Source organism: Stigmatopora argus, chromosome 2, assembly GCF_051989625.1.
Source record: "Stigmatopora argus isolate UIUO_Sarg chromosome 2, RoL_Sarg_1.0, whole genome shotgun sequence".
Lineage (NCBI taxonomy): Eukaryota > Metazoa > Chordata > Actinopteri > Syngnathiformes > Syngnathidae > Stigmatopora > Stigmatopora argus.
In genome coordinates this window covers 6136801-6160884 of record NC_135388.1, presented here as the reverse complement: position 1 = coordinate 6160884, position 24084 = coordinate 6136801, and the positions used below count along the sequence as shown (strand labels likewise).

The 24084-nt window shown below is 39.4% G+C and overlaps 1 protein-coding gene across 2 annotated transcripts in view; it reads left to right on the top strand.

The window, feature by feature from the left end:
• The window catches only part of nptnb (neuroplastin b), a 26047-nt gene extending 1963 nt beyond the window's left edge, over window positions 1-24084 (top strand). The window contains exons 2-9 of one of the 2 annotated variants that reach the window (XR_013305999.1): window positions 11137-11484; window positions 14432-14606; window positions 15177-15271; window positions 18439-18572; window positions 18661-19684; window positions 23209-23230; window positions 23427-23500; window positions 23598-24084. Coding sequence is in view for 1 of the 2 variants with exons in the window: in XM_077624960.1 (XP_077481086.1) it covers window positions 11137-11484; window positions 14432-14606; window positions 15177-15271; window positions 18439-18572; window positions 18661-18934; window positions 23209-23230; window positions 23427-23487 (1109 nt within the window). In the remaining variant the exon portion in view is untranslated. The remainder of the gene's footprint in view (window positions 1-11136; window positions 11485-14431; window positions 14607-15176; window positions 15272-18438; window positions 18573-18660; window positions 19685-23208; window positions 23231-23426; window positions 23501-23597) is intronic. The other variant, XM_077624960.1, reaches the window with a different exon arrangement.

Sequence of the window (24084 nt, the reverse complement as noted above, 5' to 3'; positions counted from 1 at the left end):
TAGAATGAGCTTTACAGGTCCGTGACGAGAAAAAGGTTGGGGACCGTTGCTCTACAGGTCCAACTGTATTCACCTTAAGTTATTAATATAGATTGACTAATTGTTACCGTGACCGGACGTTTTGTCGAAAGACGTTTGGTCTCCGGACGTTTGGTCCCTGGACGTTTGGTCGACCGGACGTTTGGTCGCCGGGTTCACTCGCTGTCAAATTATGAGAGAGAGAGAGACAGAGAGTTTACTGTTGAAAGCGAGCAACCAGCTAATCTCTTGCTCTCAAAATTATAATCATGAGAGAGAGAGAGTCCGTTCTACCAAACGTCCGGTCGAAGCCCCGTCCGTTCTACCTAAAGTCCGGTCGACTAAACGTCCGGGGACCAAACATCCGGGGACCAAACTTCTTTCGACAAAACGTCCAAGTGCCATTGTTACAATCAGTCCGTCACAAAGCTCGCAACCCACTTATTTCGTATATCAAATCATTGTATCCAGTTGAAATGCTCTTACAAAAAACAAACAATGAACGTTCATGAGTAGGGTTGGCCGATTTTGTGATTATTTTTTTTATAATTATAGCAATAGTTTCAGGAAAAAACAACAAATATACGTATTTTCTGTTTTTGTACAGAGGGCAAAGCAATTCAAGGATTGTTTTGGCAACATAATGTAAACTAGTGGTTTTGTGGTTACGTTTAATCCATTGATGGCATTTTATAATCTACATTTGAAATGCTGCGTTGTTGGTGGATGTTGAATGCACCTTGTTCATTCAAAGTAAGGGGGTCAGTTTAGTCTTCTTGGCTTAAATAAACATTTATACTTGTACATCAGCGCCAAAGTGATTTTAATTATTTAGAGTATACAGTGTGTTTTCAAATGCACTTTTTTTTTAAAAACCCAAGTAGAATAGAGTGTAGTTTAGGATAGTATGCTAGCTAAGGGTATGATATGCATCATGGCTAGGTGGTTAAGAATATACAGTAAGTATATTTACACTTTGTAACATACAAGAAGATGCATTGAGGAGAATCTTGTTATGCCGTAAATTAATCCAAAATAAAATAACCATTCTTCACTTTGATTGCTTTGGGTCAATCTTTTACCATCGACTGGAAATTACATTACTGTTTATTGGGAGCGACAATAATTTGCGGATATTTCCTGTTTGAGGCAGGGAGCCGCATAATTAAGATGAGAATCACACACACACACACAGATTATGTAGTAGATTTGTGTAAGGGTGTCACCGGGAGATGCAGCCACCTCGTTCAGTGTAGTGTTTTTGCTAGCCTCCAATGTCAGAATTCTCATTTAGTACAAGTGTAAGTCTGCACTTTCTAATAAATGTGTTTCCCTTGTCTTTACTCTAATCAGGTGGCAATTAACTACAGCTCAGAACTAGAGGCTAAACAGTTAGAATAAATCTCATTTAAAAGATATATATAGGTTATTTGCCAATCACACGCTTTGGCATTTAAAACAGACTTTTGCTAAGGTTATTAGTTGAGCAACCTTAAATCTCCACATCACTCATCAGGGAATTAACCAAAGGCCTTTTTTGGAAAATACGCAATATGTGGTCGATTAATAATCTGTTTAACTGAAAAAATGAACCCCAAAACAACCATCGTTTTCTCAAACATAAATGATCCTCCCCTAGAAATTTTAAGTCTTACATCTATGCAAAACACAACAACAAAAACACAAGAGGAGGGAGTTAATGTGGATACTTAAATGTAATGCCTAATACCCCATCTCGGGTTTTCTGTGGGATAATCAGACACCCACCATGCAATTGTTATAAAAATGGTACATTTTTAGGGTGGCGCAACAAGGGCTGACACATACTTATATTGTCCTATTTAAAAGAGGATTTAATTTGACCCATTTGAACAAACACGGCACTAAAGAAAATACCATGTTGATGTTAAGTGTACCCGAGTGGATTAAGAAGAAAATCAGCGCAAAACCACAACAGAAGAAAAAACAAATTCTTATCTCAGAAAAACAGTTCTTTTTTTTTCATTTTTCCGTCCCAGGAGAGCTTTTAGGGTTGCGTGAGACATTTAACCAATCATTGCTATGTGAAAACTATTCTAACCCGTTTGTTTATTTTGGACAGGAAACTGAAAGAGATCTGGGAAAAGGATTTTTTTTTCTTCTAAATTCAATTCACTGAATGATGCAATAACGGTCTAGTCATCTCTTTATTTTCAAGTTTTCATCTGAAAGCCATTAAATTATTTGACACCGTCCAAGTTTGGGGCTAATTGGTGCATTAATTTTTATTTAATGATAGGTTTCCTTCAATAACGCAGCCTAGAGGTAGACTAATAATGATTACTGCATCAGATGTAAGGGAGGAGGATGGAGGTAGAGCGCAGGGAGAACCCGTGGCTCTTTTTCACCTCACGTTTGTCCGGATAAAGGTGGGCGCTCGAGTTCCTGCACAAGAAATGAGTGCGAAAAGTGTTCCCTCTGTGCACCCCCTCCTGGCCATTCTGCCCCATTTCTATTTTTACCGCCACGACACGGCGGCGTGGGTTTAAGGTCCTTTTGTGAAAGTGAATCCATTAACGCTTAATGGATGGTCTCCTTGTGCACAGCTGCAGCCGCCTCGCCAAGATCTGTGATGTCGCTGCCAGCTACGAAGGCTATGAGACAACACTTTGGCAAAAAAATGAGAAAACTGACTGAAAAAGATAAAAATATGCGCGCTGTAAAGTTAAAAATAAAATACAAGAATAAGACAACGCCCAAGTGCCAATAAAAGTAACAAAAAAGAAGAATGAAATTGACATAAATACCTGAAATATTCCTAAATGCAATTCTCTTTCGTAATATTTTAAAGCAGTAGATACCATAAATTAAAAGCGTATAGTGTAGAACCAGCTTGTGGGTGGGGCTAAAGCTAGTGGTGACATCCAATCGGATGCTTTCAACACGACATCCCGCTAAGACTGATAAATCTCACCTATTATAATAGCTTCATTTCTTATTCCACAAACACAGTGTGAATCAGAGAACTAATGGGACAAACAACCCATTCTTGCAGTGTTTAGTACTACCGTTAACTAATAAATTGACGTAAATATTATTTCTAATCATGTCCGGATGGGAAAAATGTGTCTATAAATGGGTGGTTCTTGTCATTGCAGAATCTTTAAAGTAGATTTCTGACCAACTATGGTTCTTACTATTAGTGTACGAAAAAACAAGCAAAAAAGGATGCGCCCACAGGAGCATGATAAGAAGCAATTTGTCAATAAGTAACACTTTTTGGTATTTTTTTCAGCTAAGCTTTGCAATCATGTAAGGTGGGGTTTGCCATTTTAAGACGAGCATAATAAAGCTGCATTCGATCCAATCAATAGGGCTATGAGACAAAGAAGCAACTTGTCCATTATCGTGTTTCTTGCATACGCTCTGGACAAAGGGTCCATTTATGAATCTGGAAAATATGCTGTGGGCCTCGAGCCAGTCCTTCGACCAAGTCTTTCTTGCTCAATGTGAAACCTGATATGGACTCGCATTGAACGCAAAAACGCATAACAGGCAGACACCAACACACAACTGTGTAAAGTGAGCTGTGATGAAATATTATACTATATATGCGCTTTATTGTCTATACATCTAGATCAGTGGTTCCCAAACTATCTTACCTGAGGCCCCCCTTCTTGCTTCCAGTAGACAACCCCCCCACCCCCCCTCCCACTTCCTCTTTTGCTCATGTGAACTTATTTTACTTATTGCATTTATTTCTTAGCATTGTTCAGGAAAACAGATCTCTGTTAATAGAAAACGGGTTGGACCGTTGGAGTGACTGCTATAATCATATTTTGCATGTATTTAATGGCAGATATTTGTTCTTTGATTTTATTATTCTTATAATCTATTTAAACATTTTTTTAGCAGATGACTTCACGCCACCCTTGAATTCTCTTTACGCCTCCCTAGGGGGGCACGCCCCCCAGTTTGGGAACCACTGATCTAGATCAATATCGACTGTATATACATAGAGATAGAAATCTAAAATGTTAAAAGCAAGACATTTCAAAAGGAAAAGGCAAGTTTTAGAATAAATGACCATCTGAATTATGGTGGCTCAAAGAATCTAAATATGCAGATCACGCAAAGAAAGGTCAAGTCTGTTTTTGATAGTGATGGAAATTAGTACTAACCAGTTGTTTAACGATGGCTGTTCATCGTACAATTCAGACAATATATTTGTACAATAACCACCATTGGCCACATAGCTACTGTACTTAATGATCATGACAACGACACATCCACCAACGCTAACTCACAAGGTTAACACGTTTGACATTCAAGGCATGTCCAGCCTCATCTTGTGCTACTACAGTGCTTGTTAGACATAATGCCAATGTTGCAAGAACAGAGATTAAATACTACACATGTGATCACAATCTCAAGTTTAGTAACAGAAACAAGATTTTAAAAATGCTATTGGCAAAAGATACAAACTTGGGCTGACGTAAAATCCAACCATACTGCTCCAAATTTGACCTTCCCAAAGACAATAAAGGACACGTTTAGCGGTTGTGATTACAGGGCCAGATTAGAGCGTGCCTACCCAGCAAGGGTTACTGGGATTTAAATCTCATAACACTGTTGTTGCGGCTCTGTGCGATTCAAATGACAACATACGGGCAGAGTATTATTTGAATTTGTAAATAACCGTGAAACTGTCACTTGGGTCCCCCACTATGCCATTAAATAAGGTGTGCTGTAATGCCACAAGTGTAGAAAGGAAAAGAAACACTCTGGCAGTATCAGGGTGAAAAAGCCAAGTCAGTTTTGCCTTTGCAATGATACCAATGTCTTGTTTTTGACTAAAATGTGTGGTCGATTGGTCGCCGGTCTTTTGGTCGCCGTCTTTTGGTCGCTGGTCTTTTGGTCGCGGTCTTTTGTTCGCCCGGACCACGACAACGGGCGACCAAAAGACCGGCGACCAAAAGACTAACGACCAAAAGACCGGCGACAAAACAAGGTAAAACAACACGGTCTACGCATCAATAAAAGCTAATAATGGTCATGAGCAGTTTCACCGAGCCGACGTGTGAGTGTATAAGAGTTTGTATGTACATGCGTTGTCCCTTTAAGAAGCTACGTCAGTCAGGGTCTTAACAAGTTCTCCAACAAAAAACAATAAAAGTCCGGGAAATTTGGAGCTTTTCTTAACCTAGTAATTACTAGGGCATTAAGTATGACTAAATAGTAATTCGCCGTTTGTATTTAGGGAATTTGAGCAACAATTTAAATGGTAATTATCAATAACCTTCTGGGCGACCAAAAGACCGGCGACCAAAAGATCGGCGACCAAAAGACCGGCGACCAATCGACCATGTACCAAAATGTTAACCCCCTTATCAACGCTTATTATTATGCTTGTAGTTAGTAGAAGTGCTTGTCTCGCTTGTAAAGCTAAATAATGCATGTACTACTGTAATACCATCTACCAAATTGTGGTACCAAGTAAAGACACTTTCGTGGATTATAACAAAAATATGATAAGTACGGTACACGCGTCTGTCCTGGCTACTCGATTCAATAAGGTTAAAAATAATCTTATCTCACATCACATCAGATCAGTGTGTATCAAAAGGATTAAGTTTAAAAATGTACTTGCATTTTCCTCTGGCTTTTAATTTTTTTTCTTTTCGCAATGCTACCACACTGGTTAAATTGTGATGATGACTATAAAACTGTACTAGGGATTTCCAGATCACATGTTTGTACTCAAATCCAAGTGGCCTGATTTGGAGGATTTGCGAGCCAAGTCTAAGTATTAGGAAAAAAACATATGAAAATATATTTTTTCAGTTGAATAAAACTATCTTTTTGTGTTAGCTATATTAAATAATAGTGGTTTTAACACACACACACACACAAAGAAATCCTTGCAATTTTGGCTTACATGAAACGTATATATTTTTGTGTCTTGTTGCAAAATCGTACTTTGGGATTATTTTTTTGCTTTGTAGCCTTTAAAATTTAAACTAAATGAATACATTTTTAAAACCCGATCTTTTTCACCCGATTTGGATCCTCTGAAAATTACGTGACTGGGTATCCTCATACTGTACTACTAACTAGAAAGTAGTTGTTACTTAATCATTGCTGCGATCTCCAATCGACATACAAGTATATTATGACTATGTTGAAAATAACAGAAAGAGTAAAAAAAAGACTCACATAAAACAGCTGATCAGTTGTGACATAGAAAAATAATCCCTGACATTTTGAAGGAGCTTTAAACTGCTCACAGTATGACATTGATGTGTGATGTCCCTTCAGTAAGCCTCTAATGTTTTGGGCAGCACCATCATAAAAGGATGGCACAAACATTTATGATGACTATACAAATAGAAATAGTTGCTCATTCTGACAGTTTGGTATCTTAATGATGAAAGTGGCAATCTCTCCTGAATGCTCATTACAATAAGGCCAATGGACTATAATTGGATTGGATAACTTTATCCATCCCGTATTCGGGAAATTTTGTTGTCACAGTAGCAATAGGGTGAGGATGCAGAAATAGGAAAGACGTTTTAGACATAAATAGATAGGTAATAAGTGAGTTAATAAATAAATACAGCACAGCACAGTGGAAAAAATAATATACCAATCAATACATGATAGAGTTGCATTTTGATATAGATCACCTGTGTCAAAGTGGCGGCCCGGGGGCCAAATCTGGCCTGCCGCATCATTTTGTGTGGCCCGGGAAAGTAAATCATGAGTGCCGACTTTCTGTCTTAGGATCAAATTAAAATGAAGATTATAGATGTATATTAAATTTCCTGATTTTTCCCTTTTTAAATCAATAATTGTAATTTTTTAATCATTTTTTTTCTGTTTTTAGTTCAAAAATCATTTTGTAAAATCTAAAAATATATATATCAAAAAAGCTAAAATAAACATTGTTTTAGATCTATAAAAAACTGAATATTCAGGGCTTTTAATCCAGTTCTTTTAATCCATTTATTTAAACAAATCTAAATATTATATCTAAAACGGTCCGGCCCACATGAAATCGAGTTGACGTTAACGCGGCCCGCAAACCAACCCGAGTCTGACACCCCTGATTTAGATGATACATTGTCCTATACAATGTCCTAACTGCGCAGTACATGACATCCAATATGGGTTATAAGTTCTAAATATTGATATTTAACATTTAAAACCGAAAAAATCATGTCACTGAGTAGCGACAGATTTCATGTCTATTAAAAGTGCTAAATCTATCACAGCACCACGCAGGTACGATACAGATGTACCCGGCAACACTTTACTGCACATGCTCACATACGCGGGCACACGCTGCTTCCTTGCATGTGACCAGTTCAGTGGTCCTTAGGGGGTTTTCCTACTCGCTGCTCTCTCTGTCTGCCTTGTGGGAGTGCAGATGGGGATCCAGGTTGTAGGCAGGCAGCTGACTCATTCTGGCTGCACGGCACTAGTGTGCTGCTTGATGCAGCCTCTCGGGGGACATCTCTTTTATATCGACATCAGTGGAGTAACGTTTTAACGCTTAACGGCTCCGCTCTTTTTGCGCTTCTACTTCTTTAGCTTGGCCTCACATTGTGATCCCCTTCTTATATTCCTTGTAAGATGATAGTTTAACTCAAATACAGTATTTGCTCCAGTGGTGTCCTGAACTATACCGTGTGAGGTCTTTTGGTCGCCCCGACCGTGACAACGGGCGACCAAAAGACCGATGACCAAAAGACCAGCAACAAAACAAGGTAAAACAACACGGTCTACGCATCAGTAAAAGCCAACAATGGCCATGAGCAGTTTCACTGAGCCGACGCGTGAGTGTAGAAGAGTTTGTATGTACGTGTGTACTTTAAGAAGCTACGTCAGTCAGGGTCTTGACAAGTTCTCCAACAAAAAACAATAAAAGTCCGGGAAATTTGGAGCTTTTCTTTAGGCTAATAATTACTAGGGCATTAAGTATGACTAAATAGTCATTCGCAGTTTGTATTTAGGGAATTTGAGCAACGATTTAAATGGTAATTATCACTTACCTTCCGGGCGACCAAAAGACCGGCGACCAAAAGATCGGCGACCAAAAGACCGGCGACCAATCGACCATATACCAACTATACACCTTGTTGCACTAGCTAATGAACTCTGCCAGTAAAGGCCCACTCGACAAAGTCTTGCAAAGAAAAACAAGATTTTAAGTTTGGTTCTTTTTAAAGATGTTACATATAACATTTATTTTTCCCTTCACAAATAAAGTGGTAGCTTAGTAGAAGAGTTTGTTTACAGTTGTAGCTGTACACTTCCTCCAGTGATGCTTTGACATGAATGAGTACCACCTGCTCTCTGTCAGTACCTTGAAAAGAGCACCAGTTGTGCTTATTTGATGATTGTTGTCTTTAGTTAGTTCTGTGTGTTAATTCTCCTCTGCTGAATACTAATTATGCCCGGCAATCTTTTTACCTCGGGCCGTCACCTTGAACCACATTTAATTAACTTTTTATTCCCTCATTTTATGTTATTATGCGTTCTAAGAATTGATGGCTACCTTTCGAATGACCACTGTTGCTCAGTGTCTGAAATATACAAGCTATTGTAGTAAAAAAAAAAGTAACAATAAATGTGTCAAATTGAAATTCAGCTTTTACAAACGTAGGCTGTATTAGACTTGGTTTCACCCTTGGGAATTCTGTTGTGAGCTTGATGGAAGCAGATGTTTGCAGAGAAAAGAGACAAATGCTAATTACTATGCATAACTGGAGGCATCACACATAGAAGCTTGGATTGTAGCGACGAATATTCTCCGACAGTTTTTTTTTTATTCCCGCTAAATTTTCTTCACAATTTCACCCTCTTTTCTATCCAATTCATTTCCATCTGGCTATGAGTCATGAGCATGTTTTAGGCAACAGAACTGTTACTATGGTTACCAAGTAAAAAGTCATGTATTGTTAACTATCTAAAAATGTTGGCTGGGGTGTTTACATTCTGTTCTAGTCAATTAACCAGATGACAGATTTCACAAGTTTGGGGAAGACTGCTTTTCCAAATCAAATGGAGCAAAATGCCCCCCCCCCCCCCCCCAATACAAATAAAACAAATAAAATGAAAACTATATAGCACAAGTAGAGCGCCTGAGCCTTACAGATAGGACCAATCTCTGCGGGAGTTGCCATTTGCTTGGTAGAGTTTTTCTTTGGTTGAGAGGAAGTGGCCATCAACTGAGAACTCAAGCAGTCCTTTGACGAGTAGTAAAGAAAAAGAATGGATGGGTGGAAATCCAAGATGCAAGTAACAATGAACAATTACCCCCATTATCTTAGGGCCAGCATAATTTGGGAGGTGTACAAGGCTGAAGTAAATGAGAGCATCAGGAGGCGTTATTGCAGCTTTTCCTTCATGTCAGCAGAAGGGGAACCAATGAGCCTCAAAGGGGCAAGAAATCCATGTTACACAAGACCTTTGACTTTGTGAAGTTATGTTAGTGAAGTTCTGTATGACATAAGTCAATAAAATTTGCGGCAATGATCCCCTACCATCATAATGCTATTAGATACATTGGTTTTGGCATCGTTGACATGTCAATTATTTGTAGTGCAGTTCTAGAATATAGAGTAGTGGGTTTGAACCTCTTATAAGCTCTTTTTTTTAAATAATATAACCTTATCAATTTGATCATGATTTTATGACACACGTATGACTAACCCTGATTAACACATTAGCAAAGGTTTGTTGGAATAGGAACGTGGAAACTTCTAAAAGTACTACAAAAGTCTCATTAGAATTTTTTATTCTTAGTTGTCTCTTTTATAGAAGCTATTTTTAAGGTAGAGGTAGAAATCTAACAAATATCAAATTGATATGTATATGCCTTTTGGGAATATATAATGATTGGAAAACCATAACAATGGCAAAATCAGCGTTAAGTAAAAATCATGTTTTAGTTATATAATATAATATAGTTGAGGACTTCACTTAGCTGGTTCAGGATAGCTGTTTAATTGCATCTTTGGTCCAATTTCCTTTACTGATCAAGGATAAAGTTAAGGCTGTTTTTTATTATTATTATTTTTTAATTTAGAGCTTTCAGGCTTCAGGAGAGGCTGAGAAGAGTATCTGTGATCCATGTGATTTGTCATTAGATTAGGGTAATGAGGGCTGTCACTGTGTTGTTGGGCTGACTACTGTTGTGGAACTAGAGTGTAAAGAAAATTAGCACATAGGCACATTTGAAGTTCTGACAATCTCACTGGTGGGATCCCACTTTATTCTAAAATGCTATAGTATTTCCCATTGACCAGATAAGGAGGTGGTACTAAGATGAATACCACCGAGTGATTGAATTCCTAAGGGCCAGTCATTCAGTGACAGTATAGATGGAGAAGGTCATTTTTTTACCTTTTTTCAAATGAATATTTGAAAGAAATATGTTCAGCTATTTCAAACTGAATCATGATTGACCTCATTTCTGCTGTCACAGCAATATCAGTTTGGGATTAAAGAAGATTAACATCATGCTGTTTCCCCTTCACCAATGTGTGGCATTTTCTGTGAAGTGCTGTTAGTATTTGATTGATTTGCAATTTAATTGTATAAGGCAAGTAATTCCATTTTATATATATATATATATATATATATATATATATATATATATATATATATATATATATATATATATATATATATATATATATTTATTTATTTATATATAGACTGATTATATCACTCCCAAAAACAACAAAATTAAGTTTTAGATGTTCCCTGTTATTGAGGTCAAGTGAAAGTGGTGCCAGTGATTGCCACAACAACATGTCAAAGACTCAGAATGATTGTTGACAAGTGTAGTCAACAAGGGCCTCTGATGAACAGACTTCAGGGAACCTGACAAGACTGATTAAATTAAGTTATGCTCCTTTTTTCCCATTCTGGTATATATTTAGAGTAAACACTTAAAAGGCAATGTGCTCTTTTTGTATTGCAGTCTGTGTATTGAAAGTGTATCGACCACATTCTCAAGAGTGTTTACAATGGGACTGGCATTTTCTAAGATGTGCTCTAATCACCTTGAATTTATTTCTCTATTCCTTGGCCTCATTTTTCTAACTCTTCTCAACCTTTTCTCTTCAGCTGGGTTTGTGAAGTCGCCGATGTCTGAGACCAAGCTTACGGGGGACACCTTTGAGCTCTACTGCGACGTGTTGGGTAACCCCACCCCCGAAATCCAATGGTGGTATTCCGAGATCAACCGAGCAGACTCCTTCAAGCAGCTGTGGGACGGAGCTCGCAAGCGCAGGGTGTCCATCAACACGGCCTATGGTGCCAATGGTGTTAGTGTGCTAGGTATCACACGCCTCACACTGGAGGACTCTGGAACTTACGAGTGCCGAGCGAGCAATGACCCCAAGCGAAATGACCTGCGACAAAACCCTGCTATAACCTGGATTCGGGCCCAGGCCACTATTTCGGTGCTACAGAGTGAGTATTGCATGCTTTGAAAAATGACAATGTGATAAATTGTTGATTTTTTGGGTTTTTTGGTTATGAGGAGGAGCATTTGGAATTAGTGACTACTGCACAGTTACAAAATGGAGTTGTGTTGCTGTTGGTGGCACTTTGAAGGCACTTAAAAGGCTTTGATTCATTTAGTGATGATGTAGCTTCAGGAGGAACCAGGGGATTTAGGGTACTCGGACATTTGGTCGAAAGACGTTTGGTCCCCGGACGTTTGGTCGACCGGACGTTTGGTAGAACGAACGTTTGGTAGAACGGACGTTTGGTAGAACGGACGTTTGGTAGAACGGACGTTTGGTAGAATGGACGTTTGGTAGAACAGACGTTTGGTAGAAGGGACGTTTGGTAGAACGGGTTCGAGAGTCCCGAGGTTTGAGACTTTCATTTGTTTAACCCTAACCCTATTCACTCAATGTTAAATAATAGTCATTAAATCCCTATTCACCCAATGTTAAAATCTATCAATTGCATGTGAACCCGTTCTACCAAACGCCCGTTCTACCAAACGTCCGGTCGACCAAACGTCCGGGGATCAAACGTCCGGGGACCAAACGTCCGGGGACCAAATGTCTTTCGACGAAACGTCCGGTAACGGGGATTTAGTATCATGCTTAGAGGTAAGGGAACGAAGTAGAGCTATCCTTCACGATTTTTCCTACTTCCTTCTGTGCCTCGTGAAAGTATAAACACCTCGTATGACACTACACTCTAATCCGGAAGTGTCTTATAACTCAGGGCAGGTGGACTTCAGTACTGGACAAATTGGGACTGATCATTACTAATAAGTTTGAGGTCATTACAGAGAGTAAAGGTTTGTCCTAGAAAAATGTAAGGTACAATTTTGACTGTAGTCGCACTTCAGCATCCATATCTAACAACTCATTTTACGTAAAATCGTTTCCGCCCTTAATGCTAATTTCAACCTTTGACTCTTTGGGATTGTAGTACTATCTGATATTTTAGTTGCTAACCCCTGCATTGTTTGCACTGTTGTCTTTTAAATGATAAATTTCTCCTCGTATTTTTGTAGTTTATTTGGTGGAGATCCAATAAAGAGATCAGAGCCCATTGGGTGTCTGATTTTGCTTTTCCTTCGGAGATGTATTCATTTCACTCATTTCCATGAATCAGTCTCGCTGGATTTGTCTAAGCACAGAGAAACTGTCTCAGGCAGTAAGTGTGTGACTTTGAATCAGTAATGACATTATGGGCCTTTACACCATCTGCTCTGTGCACACATACAGTCAAACAAACTAAAAGGCGAGTGGACCTTTTTTTAATCTATGCATACTTAGCTGCTCATCTCACTGGAGCACAGAGAGGCATGGAATGCTGTAGTCACCATGAGCCTCTCCCAGAGAGGCTGCAAAAGTGTTAGAACTATGTTTAGCCTTCGGACAAATAAGGGTAATTGCTATGGCACTAGTTGATATGCTACTATTACTACTACTTGTTTGGCTTGTCCCGTTAGGGGTCGTCGATACAACAAAATCAACTTTTTCCACTCAACACTTTCCTTTGCTGTCTAGTCTCTCTGGCTTTGTCTCCAAAACGCATAACCTGCACTGTCCCTCTTTTTGTCTCATTTCTACATTTCAAACAAAAAGCCACTTAATAAAAAATGCTTATTTGAGAGAGAACTAAGATCGTGGGATGATACCTTGGTATTAAATCATTTTTCCAATGTACACATAAGCTAATTCCAGAAAAAAAATCGTAATTGTAGTACCTTCGACAAAGATACAGGATGGACAGGTGGGGCTACTGCGTGACATTACACTTAAGGCCTTTTACAACCTTTTTTCATCAAAAGTGGATGAGCGTTATACACGAGAACACGGTCTGACATTTCTTGAGTGAAGGGCCTCTTCAATTAACTTCCGTGAGGCACACTCTGTGCTTCACATCACTGTAGTGTCATATACACAAAGTAGGACCCGCTAATATGGTTTAATAATCTTGTAATGGGCCTGAATTTTAAATACTAAAAATACGAAACCACTTGGCAAAATCAAACACATAGGAAGCTCACAATTCTATTCATGGCAATTATTTCACAGCACTGTGGCATAATAGCCTTGTACATTTCATTGAATTGATGTCGTTTTAACCACTGCGCTGACATCGTATTGTTTTGTCTACATGTGACCTCTGATTGCCGACTAGTCCAGGTTGTACCTTCCCTTTTGGCCAATCAACGTGAAAAGGTTCCAACGCACCAAGGGAGGACAAACATTATGCAAAATAGATTTGTGAAGCTTTTCACTGACATAAAATCTTCAGCATGCCGGCTAGCGAGATTGACAAGGCGTCCTTATAACAACCTTCTGTGTGAATTGCCTGTGGACCACTGTGCCGAGTTAGCCAAATGTTAATTTATGTACCTCATGTTGTGTCTGTGCGCATGTCTTGAACATGCTATTAATAGAACAAGCTTGGTGGGGGGAGAAGCGTGGGAGGAAGAAGAGTGAGTTCCCTATAACTGTGCACGAAGACCGTGCCATAAATGCTAATAGAAGTCACTAGCTAGTCATCTTTTGCCTACTGGCTCGTGGAATCAGTAGTATCATGACACAAAGGTCCTTACTCCTCCCCCATGGATCTTCCATGCCCTCTGAGGCTGGTCCTCCCTGAAAACAAGCATCCTACTCAAGTCTAAGCAGAGGACACGATGCCCTGAATGTCCTTGAAAAATGATTCGTCTCGTGACCAGCGATCTGTCATTTAGAGGGCCGCACAGCAGTCATGCAGAATGTCAGTCTAGTCTCAATATTATTTGCTATATACATTTAACATTGTTTCTTAAAATTGTTTGAGACTGGGCTTTTACACACTGCAGCTAACCTTCAAAAAATATCTCATTCCAACAGTGAATTTCCTCTATTAAGCCTGGGCCATCTCTGTCTTGCAGAACCAAAGATCAATGCCTCTGATCAAATGATCCTGCCATTGGACTCCCCTGGTGTACCTGTTAGTATACATTGCAACCTTACCACTGCCCACACCCCTCACACAGAGAGTTTCTGGGTGAAGAATGGACGAGAGATTGCTAATACACGAACCGAGCAGCGGAGCACAACATACAGGTAAGGACCGGTACTAAACATATCTGACATTGTGAAGTCTTGGCTTTCTAGCAGTAGACCTAAAGTTTTGATATGGTTGCGTAAATCCCCACAACAATTTTACTGCATACGTATGTCACATGTTGGCCGCCCCCCCAAAAATGTAACCACCCTAAAGCAATATCTGGACTGATATTGAACTTTTGTCACAAAGTGAAAAAAATATAGTTCTTCTAATTCAATGTAACCTTGGAGTAACACCAAAGTTCTCCAGTGAAGCACAAAGCCACCATCACCCCTTTAGACAAACCACAGATTCTCCCTTGCCACAAGAATAAACCAATTGGTCACTTCCTTGTCACATTGTATCAGTGATACAAGGAAAATTACAGCTAATATGCCTATGGTTCCCCTCTGCGTAGAATCCTGCTGCGGCACTATTATATCTCAGTAACATGCCAACACTCTGTTGACTACCTGCTCTCCAGTCCTACGGGCCTTACTGTTGAAGTCTGAACGAATTAGCAGTTCCGTTTGATAGTTTGAGTGACTAATAGCTTTAAAATATGGATTCGTATCCTCTCGTTGCAGAATTGTTAAACCAAGGGCTGATGATTCTGGGGAATACATGTGTGTATACACATTTGAAATGGCTCCAAATGCAAATGCTACGATTGAAGTAAAAGGTAAGATTCTTGTGGTACGTCAGTGAAACTGTCAGCTAAATGACACAAATGCCTCCCAGGCCAATCAACTGCAAAACTCTCACTGTTGAGTATAAATATCACTGGCATGGCGTTGATATGGTGGCTACTCATTTACAGTGCACAAATACATACAAATAAACGTTAAAAGATGAAGGATCCTTCTTTTCCGACAGCGGTAACATAACCCGAACTGGTAATCAAGTCAGAACACTCCAGTTGCCACGAACCTATGATGTAGTAGTCATACTTAAAGTTACAACTTGTGCAATTTATAAAAATCCAAAAATCAAATAACACATCAGGACTTGTGATGTACTATTACTGCACCGCAAGAGATAACGATGTGATACATTTATCCTTTCATTCCTACTAGCCATTCACACTCTGTGACCTATTGAACAACAGCCAAACATCTTGGCTTCAATAGCTGCCTTTGACATGCTGCCACATGATTAAATTGTGATAAGTCGTTAAACGTTACTCTAATGAAAACGATATAGCAAATGGATGGTTGAATGGATAGGTCATCGATGGTTCACTACTAAGCTTTGGTAGGATAAAAGATGTCCTAGAAAAGTTAGCAATCTGAGGCTATGTGAAGTGACTCCTTGTTGAGAAAGATGTTGGACACATCCTGTGCAACGGTTATGACATGAAAGCCTCCCAAGGCTGTTGTCACTGTTGCCTTTTCGCTCAGATGATGGTCTTTACAAATTGGACAGGAAAACTACATGGCAGTTCTAGGGCCACTACAAGAGAACCTTGTGTGATTTTGCAATTGCAAAACTGCCTATTCAAAGGGCTGATTAAAACATTATACAATTGTGACAACAATGTCTAGAAAATCAAACCAATCAGGATAACTTGTGTGTTGTTTCACAGCTTAGCCGTCACCTTGAATAAGGATTCTTACTAGCGAAATGGCAAGTGAAGACCCTGTTCAAGAGAAGCTTGCCTGTGTGCGGGACATAAGCCAATTTGCTGTGGCATGGCTGGATTGCATACTGAGCATGCCCTGCCTCTTTTTTCCTGCGGTTGTCTTAGAGCGCTGCCTGATTGTGTAATGCGGGTGATGAGCATGTGTGTGTGTGCTTGAGAGCTGACGGGACTCGTGTCCGTTCAAGTGAAGTCTCCTGGCCGACGCCGGAGCTGCAGGCCAGTGACTGTTGAAGCTCGCTATGTTTCCTTCCCCCCAGAAAAATAGTCAGCCTTTTAACTGGATGCAGATTCCATGCGTTTGTCTTATGTTAGGATCCACGTTAGATAAAGCTAGTGACTGAGTATTAATATATATATGTTTTTAAACTTTTCAAAAAATGGTCTTTTTACATATCTTAAGGTGTTTGCAATTATTTGTGACCTAGGTAGTCAGCCTGCTGTTATGCTCGCCAGCTTTGCACTATGCTTCTTGGCAGCCAATTGCTGAGATCCCTCGCCTACAGTGTCCTTGGCACACTCATCCTTGCAGGATTCAGCTCTTGAGGCAACAGATGGAGGCTTCTGTGATGTTGTAGGATTAAGGCTGTGAATCCTGTCCCAGCCATCTCTGTTGCGGCATGGGAGTATATTGTCTGCGATCCTAAGCTCACCACTACCGCACACTTGGTATCTGAAAAAAAAACTCCAACGCTGCTGAATGCTAATGATATTTACTCTTTTACAAAGCCGATGTTGATCAAAACTACATAAGGAATTGAAAGTTCCTCTGGTTAGTTTGTAAGGCCACCTGGAACCTGGGTCATAATAAATATATTCTAACTAATAACAAACATTAGAGACATGGTGGGGATCAACGGACGAGTGGTAATGTCTACTAAAATGGGATTTCTAATGCCAACATATTGCAAGCTGGAAAAATATGTGACAAAATGTACTATTTTAGTAGGCTAATAAGTGTGAGGTAAATGATCTACTATGGGATTTTAAACATGCACAGATAGCATATTATCACATTGTTGCTCCATCTAGTGTATTTGTTCGGAGGCCACTTCCAGGTTCATAACGGAAGAGAGCCTACCCTTGTAATTCATTAATGCCATTAAATAGTAGAAGTTATTTCTGCTGTGAACAAGCTAATTGAAATAACAACACAAGTGCTCATCAGAAACATTTGGACAATCCTGCATATAATTACAAGCAGAACAGATTGCATGGTGCCAACAGCGGATTTAATTAAACTGTGTCTCAATCGTCCAATGCATACCCTCTTGTCTAAATACTATTACTTTATCCCTCTTCAAATGTCTACATTTTTGTCTGACAAACACTATTAATCGGAGGAGTGTGACATGGAAGTTTTTGCTGCTCTGGCACAATTTGACACAGTTGTCGTGCTATCACTCGTTGACATAATAGAGGCCAAGGATAAGTCGCAAATGAGCTTGGCCACTCCCCTGCCAGGGCACCACGTGGGCTCCATAATTAGAGTGGGGGTGATGTCAACGGAGTTCGGAACCCCTCGCCCCACCCTCAATGCATCTGAAAAAAAAAGATCACTCTGGGTCTTATCCTGCTTAATTGCATGGAAGGAATTATTGTAATTTTGGGGGATTAGCAGCACAGTCTTCAACGCACAGAGTCAAATGAAGTGTCTAACCTGTTCTATTGGCAGATATTTGTGACTTTGCCTTTTGTGTTACTGCTGGTCTTGAATAGACATTTTCCTAGTGCTCATGAATTTTAACATTTTTTTCCTCTTTCACTTTGCATTCTTCTTTGTGGAATTTACTATAGTTTTTTTCAATTGGAACATCTGGAGGCTTTAATACCTCACTCATCCCTTACCTCTCATCATCACAGTATGGTGTGTTATGAAAATGTCAAATTTTCAGTCTGATTTGATGTAGCCAAGTACAATATAAGGCATCAATTTGTGTACTGACCGCAGATTAAGATGAAAGAATGGCTCCTATACTATTAATATTGTATGCTGTAGAGTTTAATGTCATCTATCCATCTGTCTTTAAACTTTGTAGAAACATGGACACATAACAGGCTATATTATCGGTAACTCGTATTCCTGTTTTCTTCATGCTATTGGATTGGACAACTTTAGTCATTCCGTATTCGGGAAATTTCATTGTGACAGTAGCAAGAGGGTGATTAGCCTTGCTTAGCTAACCAGCCACTTTTCTTTCTTTTCACAGCAAAACCTGTTATCACTGGCCACAAACGAAGTGAAAATAAAAATGAGGCGGAAAATGCAACAATGTACTGTAAGTCGGTTGGGTACCCACATCCCACCTGGACATGGCGGAAAATGGATGGGACGTCTTCCATAGTATGACATTTGGATATACTAATTGTTAAATATGTAATGTTGAGTAAAATGTACTTCTGATATTAACTAAGCAATTTAAACCTTTCAGGACATCGACAATTCCACTGGGCGCTTCTTCATCACCAGTCGAGACAACTACACTGAGTTGTATGTCATCAATCTGGATTTAAATACAGATCCTGGGAAGTATGAGTGCAATGCGACCAACACCATTGGTACCACTGCCGAAATTACCATCCTACGGGTGCGAAGCCATCTCGCTCCTCTTTGGCCATTCCTGGGCGTGCTTGCGGAAATTATCATCCTCGTAGTTATTATCGTTGTGTACGAGAAACGCAAGAGGCCGGATGACATCATTGATGGTAAGCAAATGCAAGCCTTTTCTAACTGAAAGATTTATTTCTGACTGTACTTTTTGCTTTTTGGTGCATCTTCAATAAGAAATCACAAATTAATGTGTGATGTGATCATAGAGTTCATTGACGAAATGACTGAAAAGAAGATTTAAAACTAATAATTCAATGTTTTCATTGTTCCCTAAGGTACACAACATTGCCCTAAAGCAGGTTATTCACATACCGCTTTTACTGTCTTTTTTCAGGATTTGTCATTGTAAATATTGAACACGTTAAACATTTGGATTGTTAGTCCAGATGTTCACCAAACATGTTGAATAGTAAAAATCACTCTAAACGCACCTCATTCTATAGATAATTCCTTAGAACAATCTTGCAGACAAATTCCGAATTGGTTTCTGATGAATTACGACGTAAAAAGGAGAAAATGCTCGATGTTTTACCTATTGTTGGTATGTGTCTACCCTGCTTAGGTTAACTTAAATGTAGATGTAAATGCCGTTTTGCCTCAAAATGGGAACAGCGAGTATTACCTCATGTAATCCTCATGCTCGAGAAATGCTAATATGACATTTAAAGATTCACATTAGCTAAAAAATAGAAGAACAAACCTTTTGAGCACTTACTCCTTTGAATGACAGCAATAGTAACAATGGTGTTGATCATTTACTGTACATGATGCAGATGTGTAACTGAATCGGTTACTATTCTTCCCTCCCTACTTCTTTCCAAATGGCGCCATTTTCTAAATGGGTGGTAAGTGAGAAATTCTGCATGGTCCTAGACATGTTTATTTATTTATTCATTTATTTTTAAATCAGTTGTTTTAAGACGCCTACTGTCCATTGCCCCAAAAATTCAAGTGGGAATTTGGCTCTACCCCACTGAGCTAGAATTTCAATATTCTTCTCACAATGTAATATTAGGTTTTTCAAAAGCTCCGGTGGATAAACAAAAAAAAATGCTTTAGATGGCTCGCCTTTGAAGCCTTTTGTATTGCTGCATCGCACAAAATGGGTTTCATCGTGGGCAGACATACTGTAAACAGGCAGGTAAACACCGCCTGCGAAAACAACTTTGTATGAACACGCTCATCCTTGCACCAAATGCTTGAGGCAACCAAGATTGCACAGTCTTATTCATCCACCACCAAATGAGTCCTATTCAAACATAAAAGAACAGAGCTGATTTTATTTGGTACCGTTTCTCAATATAGTATTGACCAGTTAACTTGATATTAATATTGAACTGTGGTTCTTTCTGGAGGAACACAAATCACCTGGAGGATGTGACCACTTGCAAATGTCTCTAAACTCCAAACGCATCACCGTCTCAACAAAGGTTACATCTTACCTTATCTAATGTGACTTCATCGCCTTCAAAATTCAACATACAACTATGGCCTCATTATACTAAAACACAACCGTGACAGGCCTTGCTGTCATTATGGATCACAGCGGGGCAACCAAACACTCTAATACAGCGCAAACAAGAGCTTCTTGGTACATCTTGCTTTTGTTGTTTTAAAGGAAACAAAGACTTACTCAGGAAAATGTGGAAGGAATATTAAATAGCTACGTTTTATCTCGACTTGAAAAGTTCCTCTTTTCCTAACGCACTCAATCGCAGTTAGTAAAAGAATATGCATGTGGTACTGTTGCAATGTTACGATGAACATTAACAGTAATAAGTATAACATATCTACAAATGTGTCATATTAATCTTTAAAATATGTACATGGCAGCCAACAAAAAGCCAGGTTATATCATTATACTAAAGTAGGCGGATCCCTATCCTACCTTATACAAGTATAGGCAGACATTATCAATTCTGTTTTGGGATGTCTATAGTTGACAAGTAACTTTACTCTTTTAATTGAATGTATTTGTGTTCTGCAATGCAAAATAATAATAAAATGCTTTAGTTACATTTAAAAAAAATGCCGGCATAAATCCATTCGCAGCTTAAGCGCAGTGTGTGGATGGCCTCCAGTTGGTTTCATCCACTGGAAAAATGAAATGATTAAGGTGGATTATATTTGCCATGTTTATGCCATTCAAATCAGCAGTGAGGACTCTCAGTTCACCAGGCACAGCCTCTCTAAAGTCTCTTTTTAGCATCCCTGATTCCTGCTGGTTTTGGCCCCCTATCTGTGTGCTTTATGACTTGCTGTATTTGAACACTTTTCATGCTCCATGGCCAAGGGCTCTGAGGCAGAGGCTCGCATTTCTATCCCGTGTTACAAATCTAGTTGCTTGAGATTTTTACTGTGGGATCACTCTTTTTAATTAAAAAAAATCTCTTGGAGATATGATTTCAAACAAAAATGCTTGTGGTTACGACTGTCACACAGTAAAAATCGGTTGTCATGTGCTTGCAGAGGCAGTATAGTAAATACAGCTTGTGTGGCGTATGCATAGGAGGTGAGAAAATGGTGGCATATGCAAAAATATGTACTACCATAATTGATTGCAGTACCATGTTCGATGACTAACGACATAACTGCTGTTCTATGCTGCTTCATATTAACACCATGGAATGCTGCTGTAACACTGCCAATCTGCGACTTGGTAACTGCATGTGGCTGCTTATTTACCAGGTGACACATTTGCACCCCTACGCCAAACGCCAACCAGCTTGTCAACGCCACCACATGGACCGATGCCCACTTTTAAGGATGCGTGTCCACCAAGTTCAATTCAGTTGAATACTGTACTAGAGATTTGCTTGCATTTTGTCGGTTGTCTATGTCAAAAATAAACAATTAGTTCAGCGATGGAAATTCAGGAGTGACTCAGCATCTGAAGCAACAACCTCACAATCAGGCGAAATTAAATTAAATTTAGTTTAGAGTTGCACTGCACTGATGGATGTCTTATTTTGTCTTGGCTCAATTATTGAGTCACAACCTAGCAACTATTTTGTATTAATTGTACAGAATCTACCGCTTTTAACCGTGACCGGACGTTTCGTCGAAAGACGTTTGGTCCCCGGACGTTTGGTCCCTGGACGTTTGGTCCCCGGACGTTTGGTCCCCGGACGTTTGGTCCCCGGACGTTTGGTCCCCAGACGTTTGGTCCCCGGACGTTTTGTCCCCGGACATTTGGTCCCCGGACGTTTGGTCGACGGGACGTTTGGTAGAACGGACGAGCCGTCGACCGGACGTTTGGTCGCCGGGTTCGCTCGCTGTCAAATTATGAGAGAGACAGTGTTTACTGTTGAAAGCGAGCAACCAGGTAATCTCTCGCTCTCAAAATTATAATCATGAGAGAGAGAGAGAGTCCGTTCTACCAAACGTCCGGTCGATGCCTCGTCCGTTCTACCAAACGTCCGGTCGACCAAACGTCCGGGCACCAAACATCCGGGGACCAAACGTCTTTTGACGAAACGTCTGAGTGCCGCTTTTAACCCATCTGGATTGTACTCTTGGTGTAAAAGTGGCTTTGCAGATTAGTCATTTTCTTTGACAATCTTGAAAATACAGCCTTCAATCTAAATAATGCACTGATAATTGAAAATAAAACGTACGAGTACTCACACAGAGATGATACAATATCATCAATCAGCAGTAAATACAGAGATTCTCTGTCAGGCAGTAGGGAAATCATAAAAGCATGATGGTGCTACGGGAAGCTAAAATGGAAATTCTTTGTTAGCGTGCCAAATCGGTCACAATAGCTCATCTGTGTATTTTTGGGTGGGGGCTTTTCAAAAATTCTCTGTGATATTGCTGGGTGTAATTAAAAGGCGGTTTCAAATGAAGCATCTGTAAGCCTCCTTCAAATAGACCAAGTCTGAAATTGAATCGCAACCCCCAAGGGTTAAAATTAGATTTGTGGTAGCTTTAAGGATCTATTGAAGTAATGTCAAATTCCACTACTTAGACTATTTGTTACTGCTGGCCTTTTTACCATGCTAATGTAGACGTGTAGCTCTACTCTAGACCCTCCAAGATATCTCACTCTCAAATGTTTCCTTTTAATTTGACACAGTTTGTGCATAGAACGCCTCTGACTGGTGTGATTTGAGTGCACGGCTGTGTCACACCACCATTTAAAGCAATCTGTTCTCTCAGCAAAACGTTCACGCTTGAATGATTCGGTGCCCCATATTGACCAACTTTAGAGTGTCTCCAAGTCGATTTTTCTCATCTTTTTTATGCCTCTGTGAAATAGTGTGCAAAGTTGGTGTTCTAGATTTGGAATGATCAATATATTCATTTAGCAATTTTATCTGACGTTTGTGTCCTTTTGTTCTCTTTTCATTCCTTCATGTTAAAGATGATGAGCCAGTTGGACCAATGTAAGTCAGACTTTTTTTTAACCATCTCTAGGGCATATTACAATTTGTCTTTGTTAATTTAAAAAGCTTAGCCTCCTAAAAACGTACATGGAGATATATTTTAAATATTGGGTCATTATTTGTGGAAACGCTGAAAATGCAATTTCATGTGTTTTTTGCTTTCATGTTTACTAAACCGTTCCCACTTCCTTTCTAGGAAAACCAATTCAACGAACAACCACAAAGACAAAAATGTTCGCCAAAGGAACACAAAATAGGCAACCAACTCAAGTAAGACTCTGCAGACAGTGATGGTGGGAGCTAAATATAGAACGCTCTGCCGAGGATTATCCATGGTCATGGCTTCTCTTTTTTTCTCTCTCCACAGATGAGATGGTTAAACTGCAGTTTTTTTTTGGCTACGTGGCTGCATCGGAGTTGCGGCTTGTCTTGAGGGAGGAAAAATAAAATAAAATATCTTGTCTCTTTTTACAAGAAACAATATCAGCATAACACTGGCAACAAAGAGCAAGCGGAGTGGAAAGTTTTAAAGCATGCCTTGTCGCGTGGGGATGTCAGGATGACAAATAGTGACTACAAATCATCACAGAGGTGTACATGTTTTTTTTTCCCTGATGTGATGTCGATGTCTCCATAATTGATTTGAATCCTGGCCCTCAGATGACGCAACCCTCCCTTTTGTATGACGTCATGTAAATGCATGCAGAATAATTACGCAATAGGATACTCAGAATAGACATCTTCTGTTGTTATACCTCATGTGGGTTTTGTATTGCATCCCCCCAATATTTTTGCCATATATATATATATATATATATATATATATATATATATATATATATATATATATATAT